Below are 19443 nucleotides of genomic sequence, written 5' to 3'. Positions count from 1 at the left end.
GAAGGGCACCTATTGGTAGCTGGGTAAACCCACCCCAAAAAAGCAGACTTTGAATATACTTTTGAAAATTAACTACACTTTGGATGGTGTATCCTTACAAACTCAATTGCCGGAGAGGATGGAAACCGCTCAGAGATTTCACAATAATGCAAACGGTGACTTTAAAACAGTTACTGAGTTCAATGGCTGTGATCGGAAGGATCAACAGTGTAGTTACTCAACAATACTAACCTAATTGACAGAGTGAAAAGAAGGAAGCCTGTACATAATGCAAATATTCCAAAACATGGATCCTGTTTTCAACCAGATACTAAAGTAATACTGCAAAAAAATTTGCAAACCAATTCACTTTTTGTCCTGAATACAAAGTGCCATGTTTGGGGCAAATCCGATACAACACATCACCGAGTACCAATCTCCACATTTTCAAGCATGGTGGCAGCATCATATTATGGGTATGCTTGTAATCATTAATGACTGGGGAGTTTTTCTGGATAAACAAGAAATGGAATGGAGCTAAGCACAGGCAAAATCCAAGAGGAAAAGCTGATTCAGTCTGCTTTCCACCAGACAGTAGAAGATTAATTAACTTTTAGCAGGACAATAACCTAAAACACCAAGGCCAAATCTACACTGGAGATGTTTACCAAAAAGACACTGAATGTTCCTGAGTGGCTGAGTTACAGTGACTTAAAAATGCTTGAAAATCTATGGCAAGACCTGAAAACGGTTGTCTAGCAATGATCAACTTCCAATTTGACAGAGCTTGAAGAATTTTGAATATAATAAAATGGGCAAATGTTGCACAATCCAGGTGTTGAAAGCTCTTAGAGACACCCAGAAAGACTGACAGTTGTAATCGCTGGCAAAGTTGCTTCTACAAAAGTATTGACTCGGTCAAATAAAGTATTCCCACCCATCTATTTAATTTTCCATACATTTGCGAAAACATGTTTTCACTTTGTCATTATGGTGTATTATGTGTAGATGGGTGAGAAATTTTGAATTTTGAATTCAGGCTGTAAACACAAAATGTGGAATAAGTCAAGGGGTATGAATACTTTCTGCACTTTATCTCTTAGTAAAGATACAATATACAATGTATCTATACAGTGCTTTAACATAGAGATGCACAGTAGTGAAATAAATACTGTATGTACACACCAGGTGTGGGTAAGCCTGTTCTTGGCGCAATGCAGTGTTTAGTTACCCTAATTTCATTGGTGATTCATTCTGACTCATACAAAGCACTGCCAGTAGGTGACCCTAGAGAGGGGAGAGTAGTCCTCTCTATCCCCAGTCACACTTCCCATACTCCATCTCTCACCCTGTTACCCCTTTCCTCTCTGGGGAGAGGTGGGCTGACTCACCAAAGGGGACGATGATTGGACAGGTGATGCTGTATGTCATAACTACAGTGAAGACGGACATCATCCAGGCGTAGGCCGCTCCAAACTGGAATTCAAATGCTTGATGCTGAAGACACGAAAACATTCAGCATTGAAAAGTAAATTGAATTTTGAGCACAGCGGCGGCAATATTTTCCTTAATGACTCTTACCCTCTTTACGTTGCGCCTCTCTGCAGAGGAACGGGCCAGGGACAGTCGGATCATATACATGAGCAGGCCTGGAATCCGCAGCAGGTCCATGGCGTTACCGATAAACGCTGAGGCGATGACATAGTTGACGAAGAAGGCTCCGTTGTCAGGGAGGAAGACACACCTTAAACAGGGGGAGGCACCACCAGTGTGATTAGATAGCATTTACCATAGTACTGTAATTACTTTTCACAGGTATTTACGGGTAACGGCCTGACAAATCACACAGTAATTATGCTTTGGTTTCATTGAGAGAAACGCTGTTATGTACATTAAATGTACCAGGTAATTAACAATTGTGTTGAAAGTACAGAACCAGGACGTACTATTTATTTTCCCCATAATACCAGGCAAATACAAGCTGTAACAGCAACGGATCTTAATTACATTCCTCTTTTATGAAAATAGAAATACTTACTCAAATCTGACAGTGGCGTCAGCAAGGAATTTCTTATCAAACAGCCAGCGGAAGAAGACATCCAAACTATTAAAAGCAACAAAAAAATGAAATCAAATGAGCTTTTCAGATGGGTCATAATTTGGTCGAAATCTGTAGGCAGACATTGGCTGATTATTCATGTGCCATTTACAGTGGGGAGGAACAAGTATTTGATACACTGCCGATTCTGCAGGTTTTCCCACTTACAAAGCATGTAGAGGTCTGTAATTTTTATCATAGGTACACTTCAACTGTGAGAGACGGAATCTAAAACAAGAATTCAGAAAATCACATTGTATGATTTTTAAATAATTAATTTTCATTTTATTGCATGACACAAGTATTCGATACTTCAGAAAAGCAGAACTTAATATTTGGTACAGAAACCTGTTTGCAATTACAGAGATCATACGTTTCCTGTAGTTCTTGACCAGGTTTGCACACACTGCAGCAGGGATTTTGGCCCACTACTCCATACAGACCTTCTCCAGATCCTTCAGGTTTCGGGGCTGTCGCTTGGCAATACGGACTTTCAGCTCCCTCCAAAGATTTTCTATTGGGTTCAGGTCTGGAGACTGGCTAGGCCACTCCAGGACCTTGAGATGAGTCTTTCGGAGCTACTCCTTAGTTGCCCTGGCTGTGTGTTTCAGATCGTTGACATGCTGGAAGACCCAGCCACGACCCATCTTCAATGCTCTTACTGAGGGAAGGAGGTTGTTGGCCAAGATCTCGCGATACATGGCCCCATCCATCCTCTCCTCAATACAGTGCAGTGGTCCTGTCCCTTTTGCAGAAAAGCATCCCCAAAGAATGATGTTTCCACCTCCATGCTTCACGGTTGGGATGGTACTCTTGGGGTGGTACTCATCCTTCTTCCTCCAAACACAGCGAGTGGAGTTTAGACCAAAAAGCTCTATTTTTGTCTCATAAGACCACATGACCTTCTCCCATTACTCCTCTGGATCATCCAGATGGTCATTGGCAAACTTCAGACGGGCCTGGACATGCGCTGGCTTGAGCAGGGGGACCTTGCGTGCGCTGCAGGATTTTAATCCATGACGGCGTAGTGTGTTACTAATGGTTTTCTTTGAGACTGTGGTCCCAGCTCTCTTCAGGTCATTGACCAGGTCCTGCCGTGTAGTTATGGGCTGATCCCTCACCTCCCTCATGATCATTGATGCCCCACGAGGTGAGATCTTGCATGGAGCCCCAGACAGAGGGTGATTGACCATCCTCTTGAACTTCTTCCATTTTCTAATAATTGCGTCAACAGTTGTTGCCTTCTCACCAAGCTGCATGCCTATTGTCCTGTAGCCCATCCCAGCCTTGTGCAGGTCTACAATTTTATCCCTGATGTCCTTACACAGCTCTCTGGTCTTGACCATTGTGGAGAGGTTGGAGTCTGTTTGATTGAGTGTGTGGACAGGTGCAGTTAATACAGGTAATGAGTGGAGAACAGGAGGGCTTCTTTAAAAAAAACTAACAGGTCTGTGAGAGACGGAATTCTTACTAGTTGGTAGGTGATCAAATACTTATGTCATGCAATAAAATGCTAATTAATTACTTAAAAATCATACAATGTGATTTTCTGGATTTTTATTTTAGATTCCATCTCTCACAGTTGAAGTGTACCTATGAAAGAAATTACAGACCTCTACATGCTTTGTAAGTAGATTAACCTGTAAAATCGGCAGTGTATCAAATACTTGTTCTCCACTGTATTTGATAAAGTAATTTGGCAAAAACAGAGCAAGACCGATCTCGACAAGGCACTTAGGCCAAGGTGGACTTGCACAGCCAGGCACTGTAACTTCATACCTAGGGCCTAGGACAACTACTGTATTTCAACTGCAGATTTCTAAAAGTTCTGCAATTATGCTGCAGGACTTAGAGGTAATCTGTGGTTTAGTACGGTACCCTGTGTCAATACTTCATTGCTCCAGACCAGCGCAAGGGGAAGTTAGACTACTGATTATGCTTTTCGGTCCCAAGGTGCTACTGTGTCTCTGTAGTACTGCATCCTACTCCCGAACCAGTTCCATTGTACAGCGCCTTAGTGGCGCAGCAGTCTAAGACACTGCATCGCAGTGCAAGCGGTGTTGCTACAGATGCTGGTTCATTACCGGTGCCGGCCTCGACTGGGAGATCCAGTCTCTCCCTCTAAAAACAGAAATAAATCATTCTAAATAAACTGGCTACATTTACAAATGAGTAACAATGTCTCACCCATTGTTCAAGAATGTCCTTTGTCCTCGCTCATTTTACGTTATTTGAAAACGAAATCTCCAAAACATTTTTACATTTTTAAATAAAGCAATCACTTTTACTATTATTATTCTTAGAATTATATAAAAGCCCCTTGGATATTCTCAGATATATTGCCCTGCTAATAACAGGGTTAATATATGTTGGTCATTGCTTCCAAGTGGCGCACAATGGGATTGCCTCGCAGTTCTCCATTTGTATCCACTGAAATAGCGGTGGGCGTGAGGGCAGGGGGCACGGGATGCGCCGGAGAGCCGCACACAGAAGACAGACCTAGCCCATGGGGAAGGGAGGAGGAGGAAGGGGTCCATCCCACCCCACTGGGTAGCACAGAGCAACACTTTAAGGGGAATTGCACTAATAATGGTGCTGACTAGGGAAACGTTCATGCTGTTCTTAGTGCCAGTCTTCAGGTTCAAACTAAAACATTCAAACTAAAATGTAACAAATAATGGCGCAAAAAAATCTGATTAGATATGAATTCAGAGGGCAGATATTATTAAATATTAAAGTTTTAGACCTCTCACTAAAGGCGTCATTCAAAAGTTATACTTAAATCCGAACTGAACTTAATGAAAAATGACATAAAAAGCACACATTTGTAAATCCCAAACTCTAAAAGTAATTGGAAAGGTAGATACAAATTACATTGTGACACTGTGTTTACAAAGAATGTTTACAAAGAACAAGATGCTGTGTTTTTATTTACAGTAGTGATGGACAGCTAGTGAAATTTTCAGGATTTCAAACACTTGTAGCCCGATTAGCAGGACAATTTACTCTTTATAGCCGGCTACTGAAGGAGTGAAAGTCACACCTTTCCAGTACTCCTCAACCCCACCCAAACTCCACCCTTAACACAGTTACCATTCAAAACGAGCTGGTTATTTAAAAAAAAAAACGAGCTGGTGTCAAAAAGGGCAGCAAAGAAGCCACTTCTCTCCAGGGAAAACATCAGGGACAGACTGATATTCTACAAAAGGTACAGGGATTGGACTGCTGAGGACTGGGGTAAAGTAATTTTCTCTGATGATTCCCCTTTCCGATTGTTTGGGGCATCCGGAAAAAGCTTGTCCGGAGAAGACAAGGTGAGCGCTACCATCAGTCCTGTGTCATGCCAACAGTAAAGCATCCTGAGACCATTCATGTGTGGGGTTGCTTCTCAGCCAAGGGAGTGGGCTCACTCACAATTCTCCGAAGAACACAGCCATGAATAAAGAATGGTACCAACACATCCTCCGAGAGCAACTTCTCCCAACCATCCAGGAACAGTTTGGTGACGAACAATGCCTTTTCCAGCATGATGGAGCACCTTGCCATAAGGCAAAAGTGATAAGTAAGTGGCTCTGGGAACAAAACATCAATATTTTGTTCCATGGCCATGAAACTCCCCAGACCTTAATCCCATTGAGAACTTGTGGTCAATCCTCAAGAGGTGGGTGGACAAACAAAACCCCACAAATTCTGACAAACTCCAAGCATTGATTATGCAAGAATGGGCTGGCATCAGTCAGGATGTGGCCCAGAAGTTATTTGATAGCATGCCAGGGTGGATTGCAGAGGTCTTGAAAAAGGGCCAACACTATAAATATTGACTCTTTGCATCAACTTAATATAATTGTCAATAAAAGCCTTTGACACTTATGAAATGCTTGTAATTATACTTCAGTATTCCATAGTAACAGCTGACATAAATATCTAACGACACTGAAGCAGCAAACCTTGTGGAAATTAATATTCGTGTCATTCTCAAAACTTTTTGCCACGACTGTATTTTAGCACCGTTTCACGCTGCTCTGAGACAAGCACGGGGACTGGTCTTGATAAATCAATTAGATTTTTATTTGTGACTGAATCTCTGTTTGGGTATTGGTTAGCCTCTTCAGTCGACCCTCTACTTTTTTGAACATTTTGTTAAAAATCGCGCAACATTTCAGCGCCCTGCTACTCATGCCAGGAATATAGTACGTTCATATGGTTAGAATGTGTGGATAGGAAACCCTCGGACGTTTTTAAAACTGGTTAAATCACGACTGTGGCTATTACATAACGTGCGTTACATCGGAAAGCGCAGGAAAACCTGATCACAGAAAATGGAAATAAATATCCTTGTGCCACTTCCAGCAATTGTTAACAGTGAGCCGAATTAGATAAGACCGAGCATTCAACTCCCACAGCATCCCCATGTTGTCTAGAGTCTTGTGAATTGAATCATCTTTGATTCTTGGTTGAACCGAAACAGGGGCACCGCTTACCTCTGGTCTCCGCCCAGATCATTCCGGAAGAGCTCTCTCCTGAAATTTTTTCCAAGACGACAGCTAATGATATTTACATCGCCTACGGATGATTTTTATCGCTTATTAACGTTTACTAATACCTAAAGTAGCATTACAAACGTATTTCGAAGTGTTTTGTGAAAGTTTATCGTCTACTTTTTGAATTTAAAAAATGACGTTACGTTGTGAAATCGCTGTTTTTTTCGTTTATCACACAGTCTACATATAACGATATCTTGGCTTTATATGGCCCGATTTAATCGAAATAAAGACCCAATAGTGTTTATGGGACATCTAGGAGTGCCAACAAAGAAGATGGTGAAAGGTAATGATTGTTTTCTATTTTATTGTGCGGTTTGTGTAACGCCGAAATGCTAATTATTTTGTTTACGTCCCCTGCTGTGCTTTTCTGTTGTAGTGTATTGGTGCATGCTATCAGATAATAGCTTCTCATGCTGTCGCCGAAAAGCATTTTAAAAATCGGACTTGTTGCCTGGATTCACAATGAGTGTAGCTTTAATTTGATACCCTGCATGTGTATTTTAATGAACTTTTGAGTTTTAACTAATACTATTAGCATTTAGCGTAGTGCATTTGCATTTCCAGAGCTCTAGTTGGGACGCAAGCGTCCCAAGTAGAGGCAAGAGGTTAAACTACAATGAAGTTTAGAAATGTTATGCCTTTAGTGTAACCTTCATATAACTTGTCAAGTCAGTTAAGAACAAATTGTTATTGACAAGGATAGCCTACTCCTCCCTCCCCGTCGGGAGTCCCATATACTAATTTCTTAGAATTTTTTAAATGTTTAATTCTCAAGTACAGCCACTATTGAAGGCTATCAAATGCTTCTCAAAGATGCCCTCTGGTGGTCAAACTAGCACTAACTAGCATTAAATGGTAACAGTGGTTGACACAGAATTGTGCTGCAGAACGCTGCAACTTTTAAAGGACGAACCACTGTACACATACAGGTATATTTCAAAGTATTCTATGATGGCATAAGAAATATAAAAACAGCTTAGGTTTTGGGGTTATTATTGAGATTCTCCGGGACATTTGTTGACTTTGAAGCCAAAAGTAGCGTTCATGAGGCAAAAGCGGCCCTGAAAATTGCATACTACGTCACATGTGCAGATATGTGCACCATGTCATTGCGCTCTCTTTCGTTCTGCTGTGTGTGCATCTTCCAAGCTGTCACTCAAATGGCTAAGGGCTGAAGCTCATTGGCAAAACTTGAATTGCTAAGGTGCTGGCCCACATGGGTGAAAATGTATGGAAAATGGCACAACACAGCTTCTTGAAAAACAGTCTCATTCAAACTAGGGATTTCGTGGTTAATTAAGGGAAGACAGTAATTCTGCTTATAGATTATGCATGAAGGACTCATTGACACATCCAGCCCAAAGCGGTAGGTTTAAAAAATACTTAGTAGACGTCAAAGTTCCAGAGCATGTCTTGAAGGGATATTATTTAAAAAAAGGGGTATTTTACCTTAGTTGAAATAACCAATGAGCTGCATGAAATGTTTTGCGCCTTAAAACAGATAGTTTAACAGGTACCTGCTAAGACCCAGTGAAGGCAGCAAGAGGACCATGAAGACGAGGAAGGTGTAGCACTTGTGCATGGTGGTCCGGTTCTCCCCTGATCTGCCCATAAAAAAATAGAGAAAAAAGGCCAATGTCACTGAAGGAGCTTACATGATGATAATTTCATTTCGTTTATTGAAAAGCTGAATTTCAGTAACACACACAAAAAAAACACATTTTAATTAATAAGATGAGATACAACAAATTGTACAAAATGAAAACGTCTGGGAATTGAGGCAAGAAGGGAGGTAGAATGGTTTGAGGATCTTGGTCACAGTCAGGGAGGTTGGTGGTCATATCAGAGTCAGGTCCGCAGCCATCAGCACACCTCGCTGTCCCTGACATCCTCAGCCTCTCCTTATGGACTCTGTAGGTAGCTACTCCTCTTCACTACTAATTTGTAGTACCCACTTGGATGATGCCCCGGCTGCCACTGGCGCCAGAAAGCCATTGATAATCGTCAGAGTAGTTGTCCTCATCTCTAAAATTATACTAATTGAAGTCTGTGTGATCTTTAGAAAACCCAAAATCAAGAAAAAAACACAGTGGAAATTATAGGTCAACTGAAAGAAACCCCTCCCATATATTTTGATTCTTCCCCATTGTCAATATCACATCTGCACCAAGAGCTGTTGGAATTAAAGATCTCACAACATAACCTAAATAGACAATCAAATAATTTCTGGGTAACAATTAAGTAACTTACTGTGATTGTTTTAAATTAAAACGGTAAAAAATAAACAAAAATAGCTCGCGGTCACAGACATTCTGAGCAATTATTACAAGATGAGGGGAAAGCATCCACGTGCCAGCATGGAACAATGTTCTCTTATTCAACTTACTGACTCCAAAGCGTGGGGTGCAGGCCACGTAGTCTATTTCTATGCTCACTGAGGCGTGTGCGCTCCGATTACATGCTGACCACACCGCTCATGTTACGTGTGCGAGCGTTGCAAAATAAATGTATACATGAATGTTATTCAATCATTTAAATCAAACTGCTCACGTGCGCCAACAAGCATCTGCGTAGCCAGGCGCTAAAATAGAATTTGGTTCTGTTATTTACGAGCTTGCAAGTGCAGCCTCTCCCATCTCCTCATTGGTTTTAGAAGCATATACCACGTGGGTGATTGAAAGCCGAACTGAGGTCCACATTCCAGTCGGTGGTGGTAATGCACCTTAAAGTTGGTTGACATCCGCTATTTAAAATCCAAAGACTGAAGAAGGAGCGATGACTAGAAACTAACTAGGTTTACCCTATTATCAGTGGATTAATTGTCGGAGTAAAAGAACTTGTGTATTTCAGGTAAAATAACAAGCCAATGTTTATATCCCAGGACAAATTAGCTAGCTACAGCAAGGGTAAGGAACAACATCCTCAACACGGGGGCCCCTCAGGGGTGTGTGCTCAGTCCCCTCCTGTACTCCCTGTTCACTCATGACTGCATGGCCAGGTACGACTCAAACACCATCCTCAAGTTTACTGACGACAACAGTGGTAGGCCTGGTCAACAATGATGAGACAGCCTATAGGGAGGAGGTCAAAGACCTGGCCGTGTGGTGCCAGAACAACAACCTCTCCCTCAATGTGATCAAGACTAAGGAGATGACTGTGGGCTACAGGAAAAGAAGGACAGAGCATGTCCCCATTCTCATCGACGGGGCAGCAGTGGAGCAGGTAGAAAAGTTCCATGGTGTCCACATCACCAACAAACTATCATGGTCCAAACACACTAAGACAGTCGTGAAGAGGGCATGACAAAGCCTATTCCCCCTCAGGAGACATGGGTCATTGGCATGGGTCCTCAGATCCTCAAAATGTTCTACAGCTGCACCATCGAGAGAATCATGACTGGTTGCACCACTTCCTGGTATGGCAACTGCTCAGCCTACGACCACAAGGCACTCCAGAGGGTAGTGCGTACGGTCCAGTACATCACTGGGGCAAAGCTTCCCGCCATCCAGGACCTCTATACCAGGCGGTGTCAGAGGAAGGCCCTAAAAAATGTCAAAGACTCCAGCCACCCTTAGTCATAGACTGTTTTCTCTGCTACCGCACGGCAAGCGGTACCGGAGCGCCAAGTCTAGGTCCAAAAGTCTTTTTAACAGCTTTTACCCCCAAGCCATAAGACTCCTGAACAGCTAATCAAAGGGCTACCCAGAACCCTATTTTACGCTGCTGCTACTCTCGGTTTATTATCTATGCAGTTACTTTAACTCTACCTACATGTACATTACCGTTCAAAAGTTTGAGGTCACATAGAAATTTCCTTTAAAAAAAGAAAAGAAAAGCATATTTTTTGTCCATTAAAGTAACATCAAATTGATCCGAAATACAGCGTAGACACTTAATTTTCTAAATGACTATTGTATCTGGAAACGGCATATTTTTTAAATGGAATATCTACATAGTGTCATGACTGTCCTGATCAGGTCAGGTTACAGGAGACCACAACCCTACAGATTATCTCTCACCCCCAACTGTGTTGTGTATCTTTTATCATCATTTAAGCTTTCTAGTAAATAAATAATCAACTAATATTGGTGTGGTACGAACTCATTGGTGGGACCCGGGTTTGTGCAGATTCCCAGATTATGCGACATTCAGAATGAGACTGTAGAGGAAATTGATTATTTAGCGACTGTTGTAAAATCGATATTCTGATCATCTTTGAGTTAATTTGGAAAATAGAAACTCAAAACTAATTTTCCCATGGTGCCCCAGATTAATGAGTTCATAATTGCTTGATTCATTTAATCACGCCGTTAGAAACCTTTAATCATTCGATGAATAACAGTCGTCACATTAACTAATACAACGTCACGACAATAGGCATATAGGCCCGCCCATTATCTGCAACAATCACTCCTGTGTTCCAATGGCATGTTGTGTTAGTTGATCATTAGAAAACCCCTTTGCAATTATGTTAACACAGCTGAAAACTGTTGTCCTGATTAAAGAAGCATTAAAACTGGCCTTCTTTAGACTAGTTGAGTATCTGGAGCATCAGCATTTGTGGGTTCGATTACAGGCTCAAAATTGCCAGAAACAAAGCACTTTCTTCTGAAACTCGTCAGTTCTGAGAAATGAAGGCTATTCCATGTGAGAAATTGCCAAGAAACTGAAGATCTTGTACAACGCTGTGTACTACTCCCTTCACAGAACAGTGGAAACTGGCTCAAACCAGAATAGAAAGAGGAGTGGGAGGCTCCGGTGCACAGCTGAGCAAGAGGACAAGTACATTAGTGTCGATTTTGAAAAACAGATGCCTCACAAGTCCTCAACTGGCAGCTTCATTAAATAGTACCCGCAAAACACCAGTCTCAACGTCAACAATGAAAATGCGACTCCAGGAAGCTGGCCATCTAGGCAGAGTTAAAGAAAAGGCCATATCTCAGACTGGCCAATAAAAGGAAAATAATTAAGATGGGCAAAACGACACTGGACAGAGAAACTCTGCCTAGAAGACCAGCATCCCGGGTTCGCACGCATGTTGATTTTGTCCATCAAAATCCTGCCGTCTAGGGAGTTTTTCCTAGTCTCTGTGCTTCTGCCTCTGCATTGCTTGCTCTTTGGGGGTTTAAGCTGAGTATCTATAAAGCACTTTGCTGATGTAAAAGGGCTTTATAAAATACATCTGATTGATTGATAACGCTTAACTCAGTGAAGAGCAACTCCAGTCGCCCTCTGTGTGTGACGATTTCTGTTCTTTACACCAAATCAGCAACTCATTTGGACTTGGAAAATCCCTAGGGCCACTATGGCCTAACCCTCAGTGCAACTTGCAAACCGTATTGCTAAGGATAGGAAAGTGAACAGTACCTCGTCCAGTGTTTCTCGAAGAAAGCAGAGTAGTAGACAATGGTCGGCAGCAGGGCAGAGAAAGCCCACAGGAGCAAAGTGGGGAAAAACTGGGTGATGATGGGGTTCTGGAGAAAAATGACAATGGAACAGAAGACATACATTTCCTCAGTAGTCAATGAAGCTTTGCTCCTCAAAGGCCCTCATATTAAGCTCTGTACCAAATATCTTTAGATTCTGTACAACTGCAATCTATAACACCATGCTAAGAACAATGACTGAATTCTCACTGAGCAAACTACTAAGGCAGGGCAGGGTATGACTACTAAATTACATCAGAAGCATTGCTGGTTTTGATTATTACCCTCTAATCAAGGACTGAATTAGACATGGGAAAGCAGGGTTGTGTTCATTAAAGGAAGGAAATTAAATGAAAAGGGACTACCTGGAATACAACAATGACAATGCTAATTGTCCATTTTCCATTGCAAAACCTTTAAAACGTTATTTTGTGGTCTAGCCTAAGTGTTTTTTTCAAACCTCTCCTCGGGGATACCCAGACATTTCAAAATCTTGTTGTAGCCCTGAACTAGCTCTCACCTAAATCAACAAGTCAAAAACGTGATTGTTGACAGGTTGAATCTGGTTTACTAGCGCTGGAATATATCAAACACATGGAATTGCTGGAGGTTTAAGAACCACTGCCCTAACAAACACAACCCAGATGAACTCAATCAACGCCATTCAATTAACAAACAGGTGGAAAAGAAAACCAGCAGTGATATGGTTTAGGGCTGGAATAAATAGCTCTGTACAAGGGTGTACTAGCAATTTCACAGTGCATCATTTTCTTTCATTATGTCAATGTAGAATCAATATGAGACGTTTGTTGACAAAGCCTTTTTTTAAATACATATTTTAAAGGTATTTCAGATTTTATTGAACAGATAGTGGGAGAGAATGACAGTGGCAAAAGATAGAGAAAGGTTGTATCAAAGGGCAGTAGGCCAGATTCGAACCCATGCCGATACGGAGGCTGGTAGAGGCTGCTACAGTGGTTGCTCCACTCAAAGTTTTGCGATTATGCTGTGGGACTTAGAGGTAATTTGTGGTTTAGTACGGCACCCTGGATCACTACTTCATTGCTCCAGACCAGCGCAAGGGGGAGTTAGAGCACTGATGATGCTTTTGGGTCCCGAGGCGCGACTGTCTCTAAAAATATATATTTTTTGTTACTACTCGTCAGTATTACTTACTAAAACTGTTGTTACACTAAGGTTTTTATTCTAAGAGAAACTTAGACTACAATTAGGGTGTGGAAATGTTAGGATTATTTTGCTCTCACTGTAGTACTGTAGCCTACTCCCGACCAGTCACACTGTACAGCGCCCGAGTGGCGCAGCGTTCTAAGACACTGACTGCGTTGCTACAGATGCTGGTTCAATACCTGTGCTGGCCGCAACCGGGAGACCCATGAGGTGATTGTAGGCTTTTGATTTCTCTCCCTCTACATTTTAAAAATAAATAATTCTAAATACCAAACTGGCTTTTTTTTAACAAATGTTCAAGAATGGCATTTTTCCTTGCTCACTTTACATTTTTGAAAAGGAAACCTACAAAATATTATTTTTAAAACAAAAACAGCTATTTTTATTATTGTTATTATGAATGAATTTATAATGATATTAAAGCCCCTTAGATACATGGGCTTTAAGATAACACAGATATATTATCAACACTGTTTTTCACAAGCATAACAGGCTGTGAATTCTGCAAACAACGTGTCTAGCAGGACAATGGTCATATTGGTCAATGGGATTGCCTTGTAGTTCTCCAGCTTCATCCACTGAGATAGGCGCACGAGGTTCAAGGCATGAGGGCAGGAAGTACGGGACGGGCCACAGAGCAGCACACAGAAGAGAGCCTAGCCCATGGGTAAGGGAGGAGGAAGGAGGAGGGGGGGTGGACCCCCACCCCGCCCCACTGGGTAGAACAGAGCAACACTAAGGGGCATTGCATAAATAAAGGCGCTGACTAGGGAAACATTCCTGCTGTTCTTAGTGCCTGTCTGCACGTTCAAACTAAAACAATGTAACTAATAAAAGCGTGAAAAATGCCCTTTAGATATGAATTCGGATGGCTGGAATGATTAAATAGAGTATTAGACCTTTCACAAAAGGCGTCAGTCAAAACTTATACTGAAATCCGAGCTGGATTTAACAAAAAATGACATGAAAAGCATACATCTATAAATCCCAAAATCTAAAAGTAATTGGAAAGGTAGATAAATGATTTGTGATATTGCAGTTACAATAAAGAATGTAAAGAGGATGTAAACAAAATGCTGTGTTTTTATTTACAGTAGTGATAGACAGCTGGAGGCATTTTGAAAAAGGTTTTCAAACACTTGTTTTTCACAAGTGTACTGTAGGACTGTAGCAGGTGTAGCCCTATCATCAGGACAATAGACACTTTATAGCCCGGCTACTGTAGGTGTGAACATCCCCGGGACGAAATGGACATAATTTTCATCAAGCCAGTTTCTTTTATTGGTGCTACCCATTCCAGGGTTAGGATTTTCAAATGAGCCAGATCTGAGAGGATCACAAAAACTAAAAAGTTATTTTGGTTTCAGTGCATTTTCTTAAAAAAACATGAATATAGCCTATCAATGTGTAGGCATAATGTGTAATAAAATCTATAAAGGTTAAATAAAATGTTTTAAAAAATGACAACCATGCCGACAACAGGCCACATCTAAAAAACAACACATTTTTGCCAAGAAAAGTCAGTTTTGCTAGATTCTTAAAATGTGTATGCAGCATGTGCGTTGGAGTCACTTTTAATTCTTAACTTCTTATGGCTGGAGGAGCTATTTTCACGTTTGGATGAGAAGAGTGCCCAGAGTAAACTGCCTGCTACTCAGGCCCAGAAGCTAAGATATGCATATGATTAGTAGATGGATAGAAAACACAGAAGTTTCTAAAACTGTTTGAATGATGTCTGAGTATAACAGAACTCATATGGCAGGCAAAAACCTGAAAAGAAATCCAACAAAAGCAAAACATTACTGAACCTAACGCACCAATGTAAACTGAGATTTTTGGATATAAATAGGAACTTTATCAAACAAAACATACATGTTTGTGTAACATGAAGTCCTATGAGTGCCATCTGATGAAGATCATCAAAGGTTAGTGATTAATTTGATCTCTATTTCTGCTTTTTGTGACTCCTCTCTTTAGCTGGAAAAATGGCTGTGTTTGTTTTGTGACTAGGCACTGATCTAACATAATCGCATGGTATGCTTTTGTTTTAAAGCCTTTTTGAAATCGGACACTGGTGGGATTAACAAGTTAATCTTTAAAATGGTGTATAATGCTTGTATGTTTGAGGAATTTTAATTATGAGATTTCTGTTTGAATTTGGTGCCCTGCACTTTCACTGGCTGCTGTCAAATGGATCCCGTTAACGGGATTTCAGCCGTAAGAAGTTAATGGATCTACCGTTTCTAACATAGGCCACTGTAATCGATGGGGGCTCAGGGCAGTATCATTCTGCTCATCTGATGAAGGTGCACATGGCGGCATCAGGCGGAGAGTCAGGCGGCAACAGGCGGAGAGTCAGGCGGCAACAGGCGGAGAGTCAGGCGGAGAATGGCACATTGATGAGGGTGAGGAACAAGATGGGAGTCACAATCCATGCCAGGCACATCTGTGAGCTCTGGAACGTCACCTCCGACAGGCAGAGTCAACATACCTGGTGGGTTCATCAGGTCGTCGGTTCACCCTGATATGTCCATTCCTCTTCTGACAACAGAACTTGACCAACTGCTCACCAGGCACAGCAAGGGCTGTCCGGACCATTATGCTATTCCAAGAATGTGTAATTGAAGAGAGACAGATTACCAACAGGGATGGATCCCAAGGCAAATGTGGCTTACCAGTGAACCTCTGGGTGTTCATCATTAATACTGTGTCTTAGAAGTTTCTGTCCATGACTGACAGTTTATGATTACTTGTCAGACTGCACAGTAGCCTAATAAACAAATGTAGGTGGCTTCTATCTTCAAAAAGCTTTAAATGCTTTATTATTTAAATGTTTAAAGTGTGTGGGCGACCTCATGCAACTGCAAAATGTCGGAAAAGCATACAGTACTGTATTTCTTCATCAGCTTCTTTATATATATATTTTTTTCACCTTTATTTAACCAGGTAGGCTAGTTGAGAACATTTCTCATTTACAACTGCGACCTGGCCAAGATAGAGCAAAGTAGTGGGAAAAACAAAACACAGTGTTACAAAATAAACAAACATACAATAGAAAAAAGTCTATATACAGTGTGCAAATGAGGTAGGATAAGGGAAATAAGGCAACAAAAAGACCATAGTGGTGAAATATTTACAATATAGCAATTAAACACTGGAGTGATAGACCAGCTCTGACAGCTGGTGCTTAAAGTTAGTGAGTGAGATATGAGTCTCCAGCTTCAGAGATTTTTGCAGTTCGTTCCAGTCATTGGCAGCAGAGTACTGGAAGGAAAGGCAGCTAAAGGAGGAATTGGCTTTGGGGGTGACCAGTGAAATATACCTGCTGGAGCGCGTGCTACGGGTGGGTGCTGCTATGGTGACCAGTGAGCTGAGATAAGACAAGGGCTTTACCAAGCAAAGACTTACAGATGACCTGGAGCCAGTGGGTTTTGCGACGAATATGAAGCGAGGGCCAGCCAACGAGAGCATACAGGACGCAGTGGTGGGTAGTATATGGGGCTTTGGTGACAAAACGGATGGCACTGTGATAGACTGCATCCAGTTTGCTGAGTGTTGGAGGCGATTTTGTAAATGACGTCGCCGAAGTCAAGAATCGGTAGGATAGTCAGTTTTACAAGGGTATGTTTGGCAGCATAAGTGAAGGATGCTTTGTTGTGAAATAGGAAGCCGACTCTCAATTTAATTTTGGATTGGAAATACTTAATGTGAGGCTGGAAGGAGAGTTTACAGTATAACCACACACCTTGGTATTTGTAGATGTCCACATATTCTAAGTCAGAATTGTCCAGAGTAGTGATGCAACACGGGCGGGTGGGTGTCGGCAGTGATCGGTTGAAGAACATGCATTTAGTTTTACTTGCATTTAAGAGCAGTTGGAGGCCACGGTAGGAGAGTTGTATGGTGTTGAAGCTCGTCTGGAAGAGAGTTAAAACAGTGTCCAACGAAGGGCCAGAAGTATACAGAATGGTGTTGTCTGCGCAAAGGTGGGTCAGAAAATCCCCAGCAACAAGAGCGACATCATTGATGTATACAGAGAAAAGAGTCAGCCCGAGAATTGAACCCTGTGGCACCCCCATACAGACTGCCAGAGGTCCGGACAACAGGCCTTCGATTTTACACACTGAACTTTATCTGAGAAGTAGTTGGTGAACCAGGTGAGGCAGTCATTTGAGAAACCAAGGCTGTTGAGTCTGCCGATAAGCCTTGGCCAGGTCGATGAATACAGCTGCACAGTATTGTCTCTTATCGATGGCAGTTATGATATCGTTTAGGCTTGGAAATCAGATTGCATAGCGGAGAAGGTACGGTGGGATTCGAAATGGTCGGTGATTTGTTTGTTAACCTCTTGCTTCTACTCGGGACGCTTGCGTCCCAACTAGAGCTCTGGAAATGCAAATGCGCTACGCTAAATGCTAATAGTATTAGTTAAAACTCAAAAGTTCATTAAAATACACATGCAGGGTATCGAATTAAAGCTACACTCGTTGTGAATCCAGGCAACAAGTCAGATTTTTAAAATGCTTTTCGGCGAAAGCATGAGAAGCTATTATCTGATAGCATGTAACACCCCAAAAGACCCACAGGGGACGTAAACAAAATAATTAGCATTTCGGCGTTACACAAACCGCACAATAAAATAGAAAACATTCATTACCTTTCACCATCTTCTTTGTTGGCACTCCTAGATGTCCCATAAACACTATTTGGGTCTTTATTTCGATTAAATCGGTCCATATAAAGCCTAGATATCGTTATATGTAGACTGTGTGATAAACGAAAAAACATAGTTTCAAAACGTAACGTCATTTTTTAAAATTCAAAAGTCGACGATAAACTTTCACAAAACACTTCGAAATACGTTTGTAATGCAACTTTAGGTATTAGTAAACGTTAATAAGCGATAAAATTCATCAAGAGGCGATGTAAAGATCATTAGCTGTCCGTCTGGAAAAATGTCCGGCTAGAAACTCAACGAAAATATCCGGTCCTAGACCAGAGGAGATACGGTGCCCTGCATGTGTTTGACCAAGAAAAAACTCGAAGGGAAATGACAAGACTCTAGACACCGTGTGGAAGCTGTAGGTACTGCAACCTCAGTCAATTAATTGTGGTTCACCTTTACCAATGGGTTCAAGTAGCGCATGGATATATTTTCCCATTTTCAGTGATCAGTTTTTCCTGTGCTTTTCGATGTAAATGCCGTTCTGGTAAAGCCACAGCAGTGATTTAACCAGTTTTATAAACGTCTGAGTGTTTTCTATCCACACAGACTAAGCAAATGCATATACTATATTCCTGGCATGAGTAGCAGGGCGCTGAAATGTTGCGCGATTTTTAACAGAATGTTCAAAAAAGTAGAGGGTCGACTTAAGAGGTTAACTTGGCTTTCGAAGACTTTAGAAAAGGCATGGTAGGATAGATATAGGTCTGCAGCAGTTCTAGAGTGTCTCCCCCTTTGAAGAGGGGGATGACCGTGGCAGCTTTCCAATCTTTGGGGATCTCAGACGATATGAAAGAGGTTGAACAGGCTAGTAATAGGGGTTGCAACAATTGCGGCGGATAATTTTAGAAAGAGAGTTTACAGATTGTCTAGCCCAGCTGATTTGTAGGGGTCCAGAATTTGTAGCTCTTTCAGAACATCAGCTGGATTTGGCTGAAGGAGAAATGGGGAGGCTTGGGAAGTTGCTGTGGGGGGTGCAGGGCTGTTGACCGGGGTAGGGGTAACCAGGTGGAAAGAAAAATGCTTATTGAAATTCTCAATTATCGTGGATTTATCGGTGGTGACAGTGTTTCCTAGCCTCAGTGCAGTGGGCAGCTGGGAGGAGGTTCTCTTATTCTCCATGGACTTTAGTGTCCCAGAACTTTTGGGAGTTTGTGCTACAGGATGCACATTTCTGCTTGAAAAAGCTAGCCTTTGTTTTCCTAACTCCCCTGAAAAGTTGCATATCGCAGGGGCTATTCGATGCTAATGCAGCACGCCACAGGATGTTTTTGTGCTGGTCAAGGGCAGTCAGGTCTGGAGTGAACCAAGGGCTATATCTGTTCCTGGTTCTAAGTTTTTTGAATGGGGCATGCTTATTTAAGATGGTGAGGAAAGCACTTTTAAAGAATAACCACGCATCCTCTAATGACGGAATGAGGACAATATCCTTCCAGGATACCCGGGCCAGGTCGATTAGAAAGGCCTGCTCTCTGAAATGTTTTA

General features: G+C 41.7%; 1 protein-coding gene across 1 annotated transcript in view; it reads right to left on the bottom strand.

The window, feature by feature from the left end:
- Window positions 1-19443, bottom strand: part of LOC115103929 (CSC1-like protein 2) — a 106716-nt gene that overhangs the window by 22070 nt on the left and 65203 nt on the right. Inside the window, exons 16-20 of the mRNA XM_065006314.1 lie at window positions 11989-12095; window positions 8139-8225; window positions 2018-2083; window positions 1561-1723; window positions 1371-1476 (exon numbers count right to left, since the gene is read on the bottom strand). Of these exons, the coding sequence (XP_064862386.1) occupies window positions 1371-1476; window positions 1561-1723; window positions 2018-2083; window positions 8139-8225; window positions 11989-12095 (529 nt within the window). The remainder of the gene's footprint in view (window positions 1-1370; window positions 1477-1560; window positions 1724-2017; window positions 2084-8138; window positions 8226-11988; window positions 12096-19443) is intronic.

This window comes from Oncorhynchus nerka, linkage group LG21 (assembly GCF_034236695.1).
Source record: "Oncorhynchus nerka isolate Pitt River linkage group LG21, Oner_Uvic_2.0, whole genome shotgun sequence".
NCBI lineage: Eukaryota > Metazoa > Chordata > Actinopteri > Salmoniformes > Salmonidae > Oncorhynchus > Oncorhynchus nerka.
This window is presented reverse-complemented; position numbering and strand designations above follow the sequence as displayed.